The sequence below is a fragment of the Paralichthys olivaceus genome, chromosome 20, assembly GCF_024713975.1.
Source record: "Paralichthys olivaceus isolate ysfri-2021 chromosome 20, ASM2471397v2, whole genome shotgun sequence".
NCBI lineage: Eukaryota > Metazoa > Chordata > Actinopteri > Pleuronectiformes > Paralichthyidae > Paralichthys > Paralichthys olivaceus.
The window spans coordinates 16439529-16452636 of NC_091112.1; the positions used below are offsets into that span (position 1 = coordinate 16439529).

The following is a 13108-nucleotide window of genomic DNA, read 5'->3' on the forward strand; positions in this document are numbered from 1 at the left end:
AAAAAAAAAAGTACCCACTGACAAATGAGACAAGACAACCTGTGTAACTACACTATACACATTCTGTCACAGAGCAGCTAGAATAGGGTAATTTAGACATAATTAAATTTGAAAGGCAAATAAGGCACTCTCAACCATGAGACATGAGACTTAAACTGAAAAGCCGTTTTTAGACCGCCTGAAGACATTTCAGAACATTTAAATCTTTCAGAAGAGCACTGACGCCTGGTGGGAACCCTGTGGAACGCTACCTCAGCACGACAGCCATGGCAGTCAGTCCGACAGCTCCCAGATCATAGCCTCCTCTAACCATGTTTATACAACACAGAGCACGTTGCTAACAACCTTTTCTGGAGAGGCAGCAGAGGGCTTTATCTCTGGAGGGTTATCAGACACTACAGTGGTTAGGTACCAATGAAGTGCTAAGGTCAAGGAGGCTTGAGGACACTGCTTTTGTGGGGAGCGTCTTTAATTTTATTAGCAGTGAGGAGGTGATGTCTCTGTAGGGAAATGAGGGGGATGACAGCTGTGGCATAACCCTGGCTGGACACTTGGCGAGGTCACGGCGAGGTCGTCTCTTGCAGCTATGGTGCAATCAAAGCATTATTTCATACTTGACACCTCAGAGACTGCCGGCTGCTAACACCTCGCACCTTTCCTTGCACCTTGCTTTGGTACGCTTTGCATTGCGGGCCGGATCCCTGAGGCCTGCGGGTACAAGGATAGCTCTATAACAGTGCTTTAAAAGGGCAGATACATCCCCAAGGAACAACTGTAAATCTTAGCACAGGAGACGGGCACAGAAGAGAACAGGGAAGAGAGAGTGGCTGGAATTCTAAGTTTCATGGTGTAGCGCTTCAGAATCGATTGCTCATAAGATCCCCTGAACAACACATACTAGCAGCAACACCAGCACACACAAAGCCAGGTGGAATACCGCTCAGTGAATCCCTTCAGTCATTTTTTACACTACTTCAAAATGTTTGAAATATATCTACAGCTGATCAAACTGTGAAAAGTGAGACATCGAACCATACCCTTAACAGTTTTGTCAATGTAGAATCTTTCTGAATATGAATCAACTCACTGAATATAGTCATTATACAAAGCACAAGATGAGCTGGATGTGGCTAACAATAGTTAATGCTCAGGTATGTTCATGAGTGTGCTTGTAGCCATCTGCTTACTGTTGGAACATAAAGAAATACACTGCTCCCAGCTTCCAGCTATAAGATGTGGTCATTATAGCACCAAATCGCTTAGGGTGCTGGAGGCCTGTGAATACAGAAGTAAGGATGGGAGGTTTATAGATAGACAATTATCATGTTTCATGTATATGGTGCTGCCAGGGGTAAGCTGTGTTGTGGTCATTAACGCAGCTTAACAGCAAAGTTATCAGCAAGTGCTATTGTAATGGAACGTTGGTGACAGTTCAGGGAGGCGGTGGGTAAAATAGATCTACTCTACATGTTTCTGTCTGTCAACCAAACTGACCACCAGGCTGACTGATGACATACATTTACCAAAATAAATGTTTTCGAGTAGGTAGCATGAATGTGCAGGAAACATTATCGTGGTCACTTATTGATTCATGGATTATTTTCGCCCACGGTGTAGCAGGCAGGATGAATCTACCTATAGTGACACTGAGAGCCTTAAGAATGGGATCAACAAAGTCAGTATGATTCATCCTCTGGGAACCACAAATATCTGTATACAATTTCATGGCAATTCATTTATTTTACAGCATTACCAGAACCCTTGGCACCAGTTAATAAAGTTACGTAAAATATCTGTTTAATCTTCTTCCAGACCCAATTTTCTTTTACTATTGTAAGAGGGCCCTGTGGTGACAATACCAAAGCAAAGTCTGTGTATTCAGAGCAAATAATGAAACCATTTACAGGAGATTCATGCTGGGCTGTCAAATGGTAGGCCAGTTCGGTCCGCGATGCTTTTCAAATAACAGATACAGAGCAGTGATTTGTTCAATCCCCTCACACAGGCACAGATTGGACATACACCTTTGCATTCAGTTGTTGTCTTTGTGTGTTCAATCGTATGCAATGCAAAGTGTCTGATCAGTTAGCCTTTATCAATGCCACTATTCCAAGGTTTGCTGGTTGGGTCCCAGCAGGCAGACATCATCCTTTTAGTACAATGCGTTCTGAGGTTTATTCATACCTCAGATTGGCTGTGTTTGCTGTCTGCTTTTGAAAAAGACCTGTGCTTGTTTCACAGATGCTGGGCACCTAGATGCTTTCAAGGTGGATTGCTTGTCAAGATGAGTGACAGGTGCTGTGGTGGGAATTACACCATCTGAGGGGACGGAGGGTGGAATTTACACCACTCTCTCTGTCCCAAGACAAAGAGTGGCATATTGTAAATTTTAAGCGCTTTCCATAAAACAACAACAAAGCCACAGATTCCAGGTAGTCACAGTGTAACAACCCCATACATTTCTCTAGAGAGAATAGTGGAGACCGACTTGACTTCAGTAGACAGTATTTTCTCTGAAGGATGAGTTCTTTTCTTTATTTATTTATTTTTTTCAAAAAAGCAAGAAAGTAGCATAAATGGTCAGCTCAAAACCAAAATGAAGTCTCATTTATAAAATCAAATCTTTGCCTTGGGCCATTGTGTCTGCCTTTGTGACTCTTCAGCAGGAGGTCAGCAGTGGAGATAGCTTTGCAATCAGCCACCATATTGGGCAATCACCATTGTATCCCTAAGAAGGGTTTCCATTTGAAATTACGTGAGCTTCATTTCATACTAAATTGTGAAAAAAGGGTAGTGCTAGTCTTTTTTTCCCATTCTTTTTCATTGTATTGTTATCTGTGGAAATCACCGGAAGTCAGAATAATCAGAGCTTTCAGTGTGGCGCTTTTTCTCTCAGCAATTTTCAACCTTGTGCCAAGAATTAATGAAAAAGATGATCAAACAAGAGGCATCAGGGAAGAATTTTTGTTTAAGGATTTTCTGTCATGATCAGTTTAAGTGTGCAATACCCACGAAATGAGCGAACAGGAGGAAAAAGCAGCATTCAGACCAGCGCTGTATTACCTCTGCAGCCCTTTCGTAATGTCCTACACGATTTCTTCAAATTTATCACAGAGGACTGGAAGAGTGATGGCGATGTAAGAAAACAAAGACCGCTAGGGACATGTACTACATCATTCAGATTTAACACCGCCATCTGTTCCGTGATGCCCAGGAACAGCAACATCAGGGTTTAAGACAAAGCATTTACAGAGATGACAGATGTGTTAGAGGGGCTGGGTCTTTACCTGTGGAAAACTAGGCCTGGCGTCTGATGCCTGATGAAAGAGACACACTTATCTAATAGGTGTTGTGTTTGCCTCACATGGTCCTCCCTGGCACTTTAGACAGATGCGTGTGTTTTTTTTCCCTCTCTCCTTCTTCTTGGCCAGGCAAGTTGAGGGAGACACAAAGCAGCGGACGCCTTCTGCTAATGAATGTCAAATCAAAAGCCGACCTATCTAGAAAGTCAAAGCACTTTTAAACATATGACAGAAACATATCCCCAAGTAAAAACTAACCACCTGGGGCACCTCATCTAATGACGAATTGTCAAGCCATCAGTTTTGAAGCATTTGTGGAACATCAGTTCCAAAACTGAACTACAATGGTGTCAGAAACAATGATAACTACGTGCTAAAATACAGAACTGTAATGAGCCTTTTAAAATATAATATAATAATATAGCATGCTGTTATTGTATGGCAATAATTATTCCTTTTTAGATGTATTAACATCTGAACATGTAACACCAAAAACATGCATGATTTAGAAAGATATGAGCTCAACCTTTGTTACAAGTGTAACATTACATTAAAATTATCTAAATGAAATGGATATCAAATAATTCATAGGCCTATGGAGAGGTAGAGGTAAAAATATGTTAAGAAGTCACTTTCACCATTTTCTGCTCTTAGTTTTCTCATGTTCTGAGACAGAAATGTGTTTGTCCCCACTGTTGAGCAGAATCAAGCTCTGTGCTCACAGTTAAGCTGCTGTGGGAGAAGGAGCACTCTGATGGCGTGGATGTGGAAAGGATGGATTGCACTCACTTAGCTGTTCATGCAAGTTTAGGATAGTGGCCCTCAGTGGATCCAACCTTGGTCCTCTCAGTATGTTCTGATTTCATCATTATCTCCCTCTGTCGGCTCATCAGTAGCAATCACCATGGATATCGCCTGCTGCTTCTCCTTTTTTTTCCTGTTGTGTGGCCTCACTCTCCTCTGCAGTGCTGTCACAGTCTTCTCTCTCTCTCTGAGCAGCTTCTGCTGCAGATAAACTCTCAGCAAGATCTCACACCTTCAAGTGGTCCTTGTCCCATTTCTGTGCATCCAGAAAGCGTAAAACGTGGGCTCAGCACAACGACTAGGATGTGTAGGCTGGTCTCGAAACTCCCTGTGAGCTGCCATCTGTAGTCAATTTCTTACTTAGTTTTCTTTTCAGTGTTGTCACTGGCATGCTATCAGCCTCATCCAGCAACAAGTGGTGTCTCTTCATATTTATTAGCAGGGGCAGCAAAGCAGACAGAGATGCCTTTACATTTACAGAGAGAAGCATGGTGAGAGTGAGCAAAGGTTTCAGCACAGGGACGATGTCCTTTCTGGAACTATCTGACCAATGAAAGCTACGACTAACAATAAATTGACTTACGGATTAGCTGACAAAAACCCTAGATACAGTTTTATACGAAGATACAGTAAATCCACCTGAATCCTATTTTCATTGTATAGCACTGTGCTTTGTATTCTTGTTGTTACCATTTGCTGATTTTGAAATGTTGCCATTCATCCTGTTATACTTTGTTAAAGATGAGTTAACTTCATGTTTAATCATGAAATTTGCTAAACTGTATAATCACTTTACAATGGTATACTTATTAAAAAAAAAGTATATTGCATTAGAATGCCTAAACTCCATGTCTACCTCACAGAGACCTGTTCGACGTTAGAGGTGCTGTCGGGTGCACCAGCAAACCTCTTTGACCTTCAGGTTGCATCTCAAGAATCACTGGCCTCTGTAACTGAGATGGGAAAGTAACTATGCAGAGAAGTTGTGCAGCATTATTGATAAAATGTCACCTCGGAAATTAGAGGCGCCTAACAGCTTTTGTTGCCCTCTTCTCCTTTGTGTAAAGAGCAGGTCTGCACTGGCAGCTTTCAGCAAGGAAATCTGCTATTATCGGTTCTTTCTACAGAGAAGCATGAAGGGATAAGTGAATAAAGGTTTATTTTTTTAGAAGAATCGTGGCTCCCAGTTTCCTGTTTATGTGTGAAACGAACATAATGGAAATAAATTAGGGGGAAAAATGCTGACAGCCAACAGCATGTAAGCAAGCCTCTGAGATGGTTTTAGCAGAGCTGTATGCTGGTTTGTATTATCTGGATGTTTTTCATTGTTGAATGTGACACAGAGCTGTGCAAGAATCCTAAAATAATCCAGCATTTCACATATTCCACAATATGTCTGCAAGCACCTGTGAATCGTGGCAAATTGATTTTCTGACATTCATAAAAATTGATGTTTATTTCAAAGGCGACCTCTGTGGAATACACCCCTGCATTTTAGCATGGTGTGAAATCGAATTATTTAGTATCCTGTCAGCTCTTGTCTCGGGCTACACAACATGACGAGCCAAAACATGCTTTCACTTGTCACATGTATCTCTGTCTCACTCTCTCCTCCCACTCTATGTCTCTGTCGGCCATTGATGGGTGTCAGGGATATTCCAGTGACTTCACATCCGTGGCAGATGCAGGGTGGCAACTCAGCCACAGGGGCTGACTGGAAACCTTGTGCTCACAGCAATAGCAGCTGGCCTAACTTCTTGGAGAGAGAGACTGCATTAGCGCAGGGGAAAAGCCTTGTTTGCTCCCGCTGGCTTGGCATTGTTTGTTGCTGAATTATGGACTGTGTAAAATTTATGCTAAGCCTGACTTAAGGCGCAAGCCTCTTTAGGGAGCTGTCTCATGTCTCATTGAGCCGCTATAGCGCTCTTAAAATGACGCCTCCCACTGTCCTCAATTGGTCATGTTGTCTTGTTCATCCTTACCAAGAAAATGTTGCAGGAAACAATAAAGCCAATCAGTTTGTCATGCTCTTGCTGTTGAGAGGCATTATCAGTGCAAGAGAGGCTGCCAAAGTATGCATCAAATTACAACCCTTACTGATGCCTAGCCACAGAGTATTTTACAGTATGCTGCCCAGGGTTTGGTGTCTGTGTTGTTGAGATGTTAAGATTTTTGTGCCAATTCAGTAGACCAAGAGGGCAAATCAAAATGAGACCGGCTGGACCACAGAGGATTTCCTGTTACATCACCAGCTTGTCCCGCCTTTTCCATTGAATACCACTCCTCTTATGTCAGCCAGCACAGCTAGTTTATCAGCTTTGTCAAACCCAGACAATTATCCCTGGAATAGCTTGGCCCAGGAGGGGTCCACCCCTTGGATGCTTTGTTGCTTGAGAATGAATGGACGCATTTGTCAGAACCTTCACAATGAATGGCCTACGGTCTTGCCAAAGGATGCAGCCCCACTGAGAGGAACAAGAACACTGCTTATAGAAAAAAGTTATACAATTATTTTTTTAAGTAGGTTATTTGATCAGTCAAATGAAATTCTATTCACTTCCATGGAGTTATTACCTCTGCCTTTAACAGGAGGTTAACAAGTACACAATGCGAGTTTATGCTAATGCAAAGCAACTGATTAGTTTAGCTTAGTTGTTTATCATTTAGCCAAACATTAAGATTTTCTCAATACGTTGACAGGATTTAATATGATTTTCGACTAAATTAATATAAAAGGTTAAATGGAATGTGTATTGTGTCGTATAATTACAAAATAATTTAGTCAAATAGATTTCTGTATCCTCATACAAATAAATAGTGGCACTTTATGAAAACTAATAGATGGTAGAGAGCAACATTTTATTAATCCATCCTCTTTATATATTCTCAGTCTGTAAATGTTGTAAATCACCTAAACTTTTTTGTAATTGGTCAAACTTCTTCTCTATAGAGAAAAGCAGAGTTAATAGCAGAGTGAATTTGTAGAAATTGATTTGCTGGAGAGCTGCAAACTGGTGTAATCTGATAAAGGAGCAGAGTGTCTCAACCATGACTCGGGGAGCTCACTTTGGCTTTTAAAGATCACACCGCAAAAAGCTACTCCATTACAGTAACAAGAGAAAAATGTAATTCGTTACTTCCACACTGGTGTGTCATTACTGTCACCTCTTTGCCCTCAGCAGTCGGGCGGTGTTGATGTGATGTGTTGGTGCTTTGGATGGCGCCTTCAGCTCTCTAATCCGGAGAGCAGAAAGGTGCTGCTGTCGCTGACAGACTGACAGGCAGGCGGAGAGGACCCAGCTGTGATGGCTGGTGTCGGCTCAGTGGCAGCCTTATGATGAATTGCCTCTCTTGAATGATAGCGCTGTTACTGAATGATACTGACGCAGGATTGTTCTGTCAGCATCTCACCGCTGACTGCAAAAATAAATAAATAAATAAATAAGGGAGGAATGAACCGCTGTGCAACTCGCCTCCCCATCTTTTTATTTTTCATTAAAGTTGCCACCGCTCATTGATCTCCATATGCAGTGATATGGAACTGGAAGTTGGTGCAGATATATACGGTGGAGGAAATTGCCTTGTTGAACCACAAATGTGGCCAAACTTTTGAGTGATTGAAAGCTGCATCTTGTTTTTTACTTTTATATTCAGCAGTGTATGTCTGAGAAAAAAACTTCCAGTGTGTATTTCCTTATTACCACTGAATCAATTATTGTATGATTGCAATGATAATAAATATGACTGAAAAACAATACAGAAAATAAGTTACACTCCGCCTTTCCTTTCCATTTCCTGATAAGTGCAATTTATTTGATGCAGAGTGAATTATTTTCTCCCATCTCTTGAAGAATTTTATTCACCTTTCTGTTCTGTCTGTTTACAGCTCAGATGACTACTATGAATATGGACACAGTGGGGAATCATATGAATCGTATGGTGAGTTATATCTATATCTTCTTCAACATCTCAGTTGCCATAGCACCTGGGTAATTATATGATGTCTGACATGCATTCATAATACGTCCATATTAAGCATAAGTGATTTATTCACAAATTAAAGCTTTTACTCCATGATACTGATCCTGAAGATTTAAGAGCAGCTCTCGTGGTATGAACATATGTACTTGATGTTTATTCATTTCCCTGCATATTTCCACATAGTAAGTTATATGTGGACATTTAATGTATATAATGAAATCTGATTTTAAAAAATCCTACATTTTACACAGTACGCACATACAGATACAAGCAAAAGAAGTAAGAGGGAATTCAAGAATGCAGGTCCTCCTTCCCTCAGCCACCATGTAACTTGTAACTAAATAATTACTGGTTTCTAGTGAAAGCCCTGTCATTATGTCTGAAGTGGGTGTGAAAAGCTCCAGTTGCCACAAAGTTCAGACAAAGTTAACAGCACAGAGATAATGTTCAACAATACTGTGTCAGCTTACTGTCACATACAGTAAAATGTGGGCCAAGGTCATTTCTGCCGCAGCACTCAGATGACAGTGCAGCTAATGTACAGTAGACCGTGCTGCTGTGCAGCTGAAGGCTGATCTAAAGCTAATATTGTATTTAGAGCTTTTGTACCAAATGACTAATAAGGCTGCTTCTTTGATGATAACCAAGGTTGTGCTTTGATGTATTGGAACTGGTGCTCAATGTCAAGGCAAGAAGTACATATTGAGCCGGGAAGACACACTTGCTGGACAGAGACAATTGCATGCTATCAGCTCTTGGGCCCTTCAGAAAGAAGTTAAGAAACTTTAAGTAGCACAACACAAACAAAATTGGTCAAACCGAGTTATCCTTTGACTGCTGCAATGACTCATGCTGGAGGACATCAAATCCTCCAACTCGATTGTCTCCCAGTTGGAGAAAGATTTGTCAAATATGATTTTTATTAGCATATTGTTAACCTAGGACTAAAAAGATATGGCATCTGATCACGATGAAGACATTATATTAGGTAATAAAGCTCTGGTTCTGTTGATAAATTCCAATTCAATTCAATGTTATTACTATTTCACCAAATCCCAACATACATTATGTCAAAGCACTTTGCACAGGGAGGTTAAAGACTTAATTCAGCTCTCAGACAAGATTTCCTACATGTGCTATGCATTATATGAACAGAGTGCAAACAGATAACAATTTGTTATTTCCTTTAATTTCTATAATGCATCATTTCTGTCTTGTAAAGATATATGTTGTATATCATTCTTGTCGTTAAGTAGAATGAAGACGACTGTTGTGTGGGAGGATTGCCCTTTAAAATGCAAACAGTAGTTCTTATTTAAAGTGGCTGTCCTCTGCATCACTGAACCTACTGTATGTGTGCTCTTTTCATGCTTTTAGAGATTCAAATGTGTTTTTTGAAAGTGAGCTAATAAAAAAAACTTCCCCCAACTTATGCGACGGCTCAAACGAAAGGAACTAAGAGCCTTCAACTCATTAGAGTGGCACGTACCTGCACATAAAATAAATACTGCAGAAGCGGGGGTCACACAGAAAGAAGGAGACAGTTCAAACAACAAGATAAACAGCGCTGATGCGCATCCTTGTTCTAGAAACACAAGGTTACCTTGGTGTGTTTCTTCAAAGTGACTGTCAGTGAAAGGGTGACAGGTTTAATTAAGGGGTATTGGCTGTGTGCTGCCAACAGAGAGAGCCTGTACACATAAAAAAAAGCGACCCTTTGTGAACCGCAGCTCAAGGGAAGTCTCAGCGCTGGTTGAAGATCAGACAAAGGGTGCCATCGATACTGGCACTTTCACATTGACAGTACCAGGGGGGTGAACAGGAGCTGATTTGGGCTAATGGTAATTGTGACCTTTTAGCTGGGAGCCACTAAATGGGTCCTTTTCAAGTAGCTATTTGATCCTCTCATTCAATTATCTGAGATGCATGTTTTCCAGGTGAAAGTCTCGGTGTGAGTCGCTGTTTGCATTCAAGGACTGCAACGGCTCTTTTGTATGAACCACGTCAATACCAGACACTCAAAAGTGCTCACAAACTTCCTGCTGCATCATTTTCATCGCACATTTGCGGCGCACTTGAAAGACTTAACGGGGTTTTGTTATGAATGAATGATTTAAGTTTCATGTCCCTGTGATCATTCTCCATCTGTTTCTTCTCTGTTCTTCTTAATCAGGTCAGGAAGAGTGGGCAAACAACCACGGCAAGGCAACGTCAGCACGAACAGCCAAGGGAGTGTACAGAGATCAGCCATACTCCAGATATTGAACTGTTTATACAACCTGCACCTGAGTCCCCATGGCTGTTTCAACCCAAGTAATGGATTTTTTATGGACGCTCCCTCCTTTTTAGAACTGAAAACTAAACCACAAAAATAAAGAAAGAAATGAGACACAGATAAACACGACACTGAATTAGTAAACACTGGTTTTCAAAGAAAAAATCCCCCTGATTATTAAATCATTTCCCACTGGGTAAAATATGTAGAGCAATTAAGGTAATCTATTCTTTCCTCGAGGAGAAATCGACTGGACGTTGAGATTAAGAAAGACGCCATAGTACATTAAGTTTCTCTGGGATTGTGAAGAATGGCATTGTATCAAGCTATTTTACTTGGTGACGATTAGTAAATCACTACAAGCGGTTTGATACAATGTTTCTACACAGCTGCCGGCGCTACTTAATTTATCGCCCCCTATTCTTTAAACCTTGAACTGCGTGGTTGATCACTTTAAAATGTAGTAGCTTAGTTCTAGGAAAGTGCAGTACAGTAGATATTTCTTTCTAAAGGGTAATTGGTGGAATTGTGTCCCTTGTAAATTGAGCATTTACAAACTGAAAAAGAGAAAAGTCATACATACTGTATACATATTGTATTGCTGTTCCCTCCTTTTTGTAAAATAATAGTTCTTTAGTGTTAAAGGGCTTATAAAAGCATGGTGTGCAAATGTGGATATTGTCGGCTGTTTTATTCTGAAAAGCCTGTGTAGTTGTGTTCATGATTATGCCCCCAAACATCCACTTTAATACATCTATAAATAGCTGCTCATACATTATGTACACCCGTCAACCAGAGCTGCAAAACAGTCCAGGAGCTTTTTTGATTTTTGTGATTTTTTTAGATGCTCTAAATAAGGATTTTGATGTCATTTCTTTGATTTAAAACAACATCCTTTTTCTGACTTTGTAGGCAAAACGATAAATTTTGAGATACTAAATCACATGCTGGTGAGTTGGTAATCATCTCCATGTAGAGATTTGTTTAAATATACTGATTTTGAGCTTATGTAAGCCCTTTAATATTTTCCTCTTTGTTGATGCTGAATAAACATTTTGAAAGAAAACACTGGTGTTTGAGAGAATAATTACAGACTCATAAAATGACTCATAATATAAACTAACAAAACCCAAATGAAAATTAAGCCAGACAAGTTTGGAAGCCTCTCGGATATTATTTTAACTGCGTGAGAAACAAAATAAAACATCATATGTTCTGACATGAAATCCAATGTGTGTCGGACGATTACCAAAAATCCTACTACTAAACAGTGCAAACAGCAAATGGCTGTTTGTGACCTTGTCGCTGACCTTGGTAATCTGATAAGAATGCTTTCCCTATTTGTATTTGAACGCCATGTGATGCATTTTGTGGGAAATCTCTCCGACCGAGATTTAGGGGATTTAGCGATAGCGACATCGGCGCTCTTGAAACTCTATCTACTGTGTTTGTTCATATAATTCAATGTGAGGCAAACGCTGATCACGTCGAGCATCATCAGTAAACACGCATTAACTTTCCTGAGTGTTTACCCCGACAGACGGCTCATAGCGCCGCACCCAAAAACCTCCTTGACCTCCTCTAGGCCTTGTTTGGTTTGGCGCAGCGCGAGGGAGGTGGTGGAGTTGGGTTCGAGGGTGGGACGGGATTGCTCTCTCTTCTTGTTCTGCTCTTTCTGTTCTCCTCCGGTCATGTGACCCTCTCTCAGTCGCTTAAACAGCCTGCCTTTGCCCCGTCCATTAAAGAGACTCTAAATGACCCCCAGCTGACCTCCGCAGAGAGAGGATGGCAGTAGCTGTTTAAAAAGACCTCCGTCCCACAAGGTAAACAACCTGACCCAGTTTAATCTCTCCCCTAACGTAGTTGCTCATAAACCCTCTCTAAACTTAAATGTAACATGTTTTCCTGTCTCTGTTAAGTCCATAATGTAGACACAAAGCTAGGAATAATTAGACATCTGGAACAAAACACTGTAAAAAAAAAATAAGTTTGATAAACAGCAGTAATATTTCAGCAAACTGTGTAGTGAAATAACTTTATTCTAAGACATTGATAAACTATGTCCTCTGTTACAATAATTGAACATAATATAATATTATGATGTCTTCTCATATGAATAGATAAATGTCTATGTTGTGAACCTACATGGTCATAGTGTTCTTTATATTCTTTTTTAGGTTGATATCCCAGCTACACCAGACCATCTATCCAACGAGCTCACCGTTGCAAAAGGTATGTTGTTTATTTATTATGATGCTGTTTTGCATGGCAAGGCTGAAATACAATAAAGTTACAGGATCAAGTGAGGGTCACAAATATCTTGAGCTTCTAGGGTTCATGAAAAGGTTCTTAGAGAATTTTTTTTTTTTTTTTAATAGTTTAAATTATTTACCTCTCAATTATTAAAAGCTTGTTATATCTGTGATGACCTCCTGCATGACGACAGTGATATAGTGAACCCATGGGGTCAGATAAGGGTCATAAGCTTCAAGGTAAAAGGGACCCACAGGGATTCCTCAAATGCATCTTAGAAGTGCACAGTGTTATTCTAGTTGTTAAAAGAGCAAGTCCTTGTGCATTGATCTCTACTGATGCAGTTAAAGGATTAAACTAGAATGTGGGGATAGATGTAAATATATGGATATACAAAATATATGGGGTCGAATAAGGGTGACAAATATTAAACGCTTGAAGGTTGGATATGGAAAACCCTGGGGATTTTCTGAAAACTTCCAAGAGGTCTGCA

The 13108-nt window shown here is 40.4% G+C and overlaps 1 protein-coding gene and 1 long non-coding RNA gene across 3 annotated transcripts in view; one reads left to right on the forward strand and one right to left on the reverse strand.

Moving 5' to 3' along the window:
- khdrbs3 (KH domain containing, RNA binding, signal transduction associated 3) overlaps window positions 1–13108 on the forward strand; it is a 112228-nt gene that overhangs the window by 94523 nt on the left and 4597 nt on the right. Inside the window, exons 8-10 of one of the 2 annotated variants that reach the window (XR_002202853.2) lie at window positions 7993–8045; window positions 10261–10400; window positions 12540–12594. Coding sequence is in view for 1 of the 2 variants with exons in the window: in XM_020090525.2 (XP_019946084.1) it covers window positions 7993–8045; window positions 10261–10352 (145 nt within the window). In the remaining variant the exon portion in view is untranslated. Of the gene's footprint in view, window positions 1–7992; window positions 8046–10260; window positions 11429–12539; window positions 12595–13108 lie in introns of those variants that run through there. The other variant, XM_020090525.2, reaches the window with a different exon arrangement.
- LOC138405941 (uncharacterized) overlaps window positions 1–13108 on the reverse strand; it is a 132619-nt gene that overhangs the window by 25757 nt on the left and 93754 nt on the right. The window lies entirely within an intron of this gene.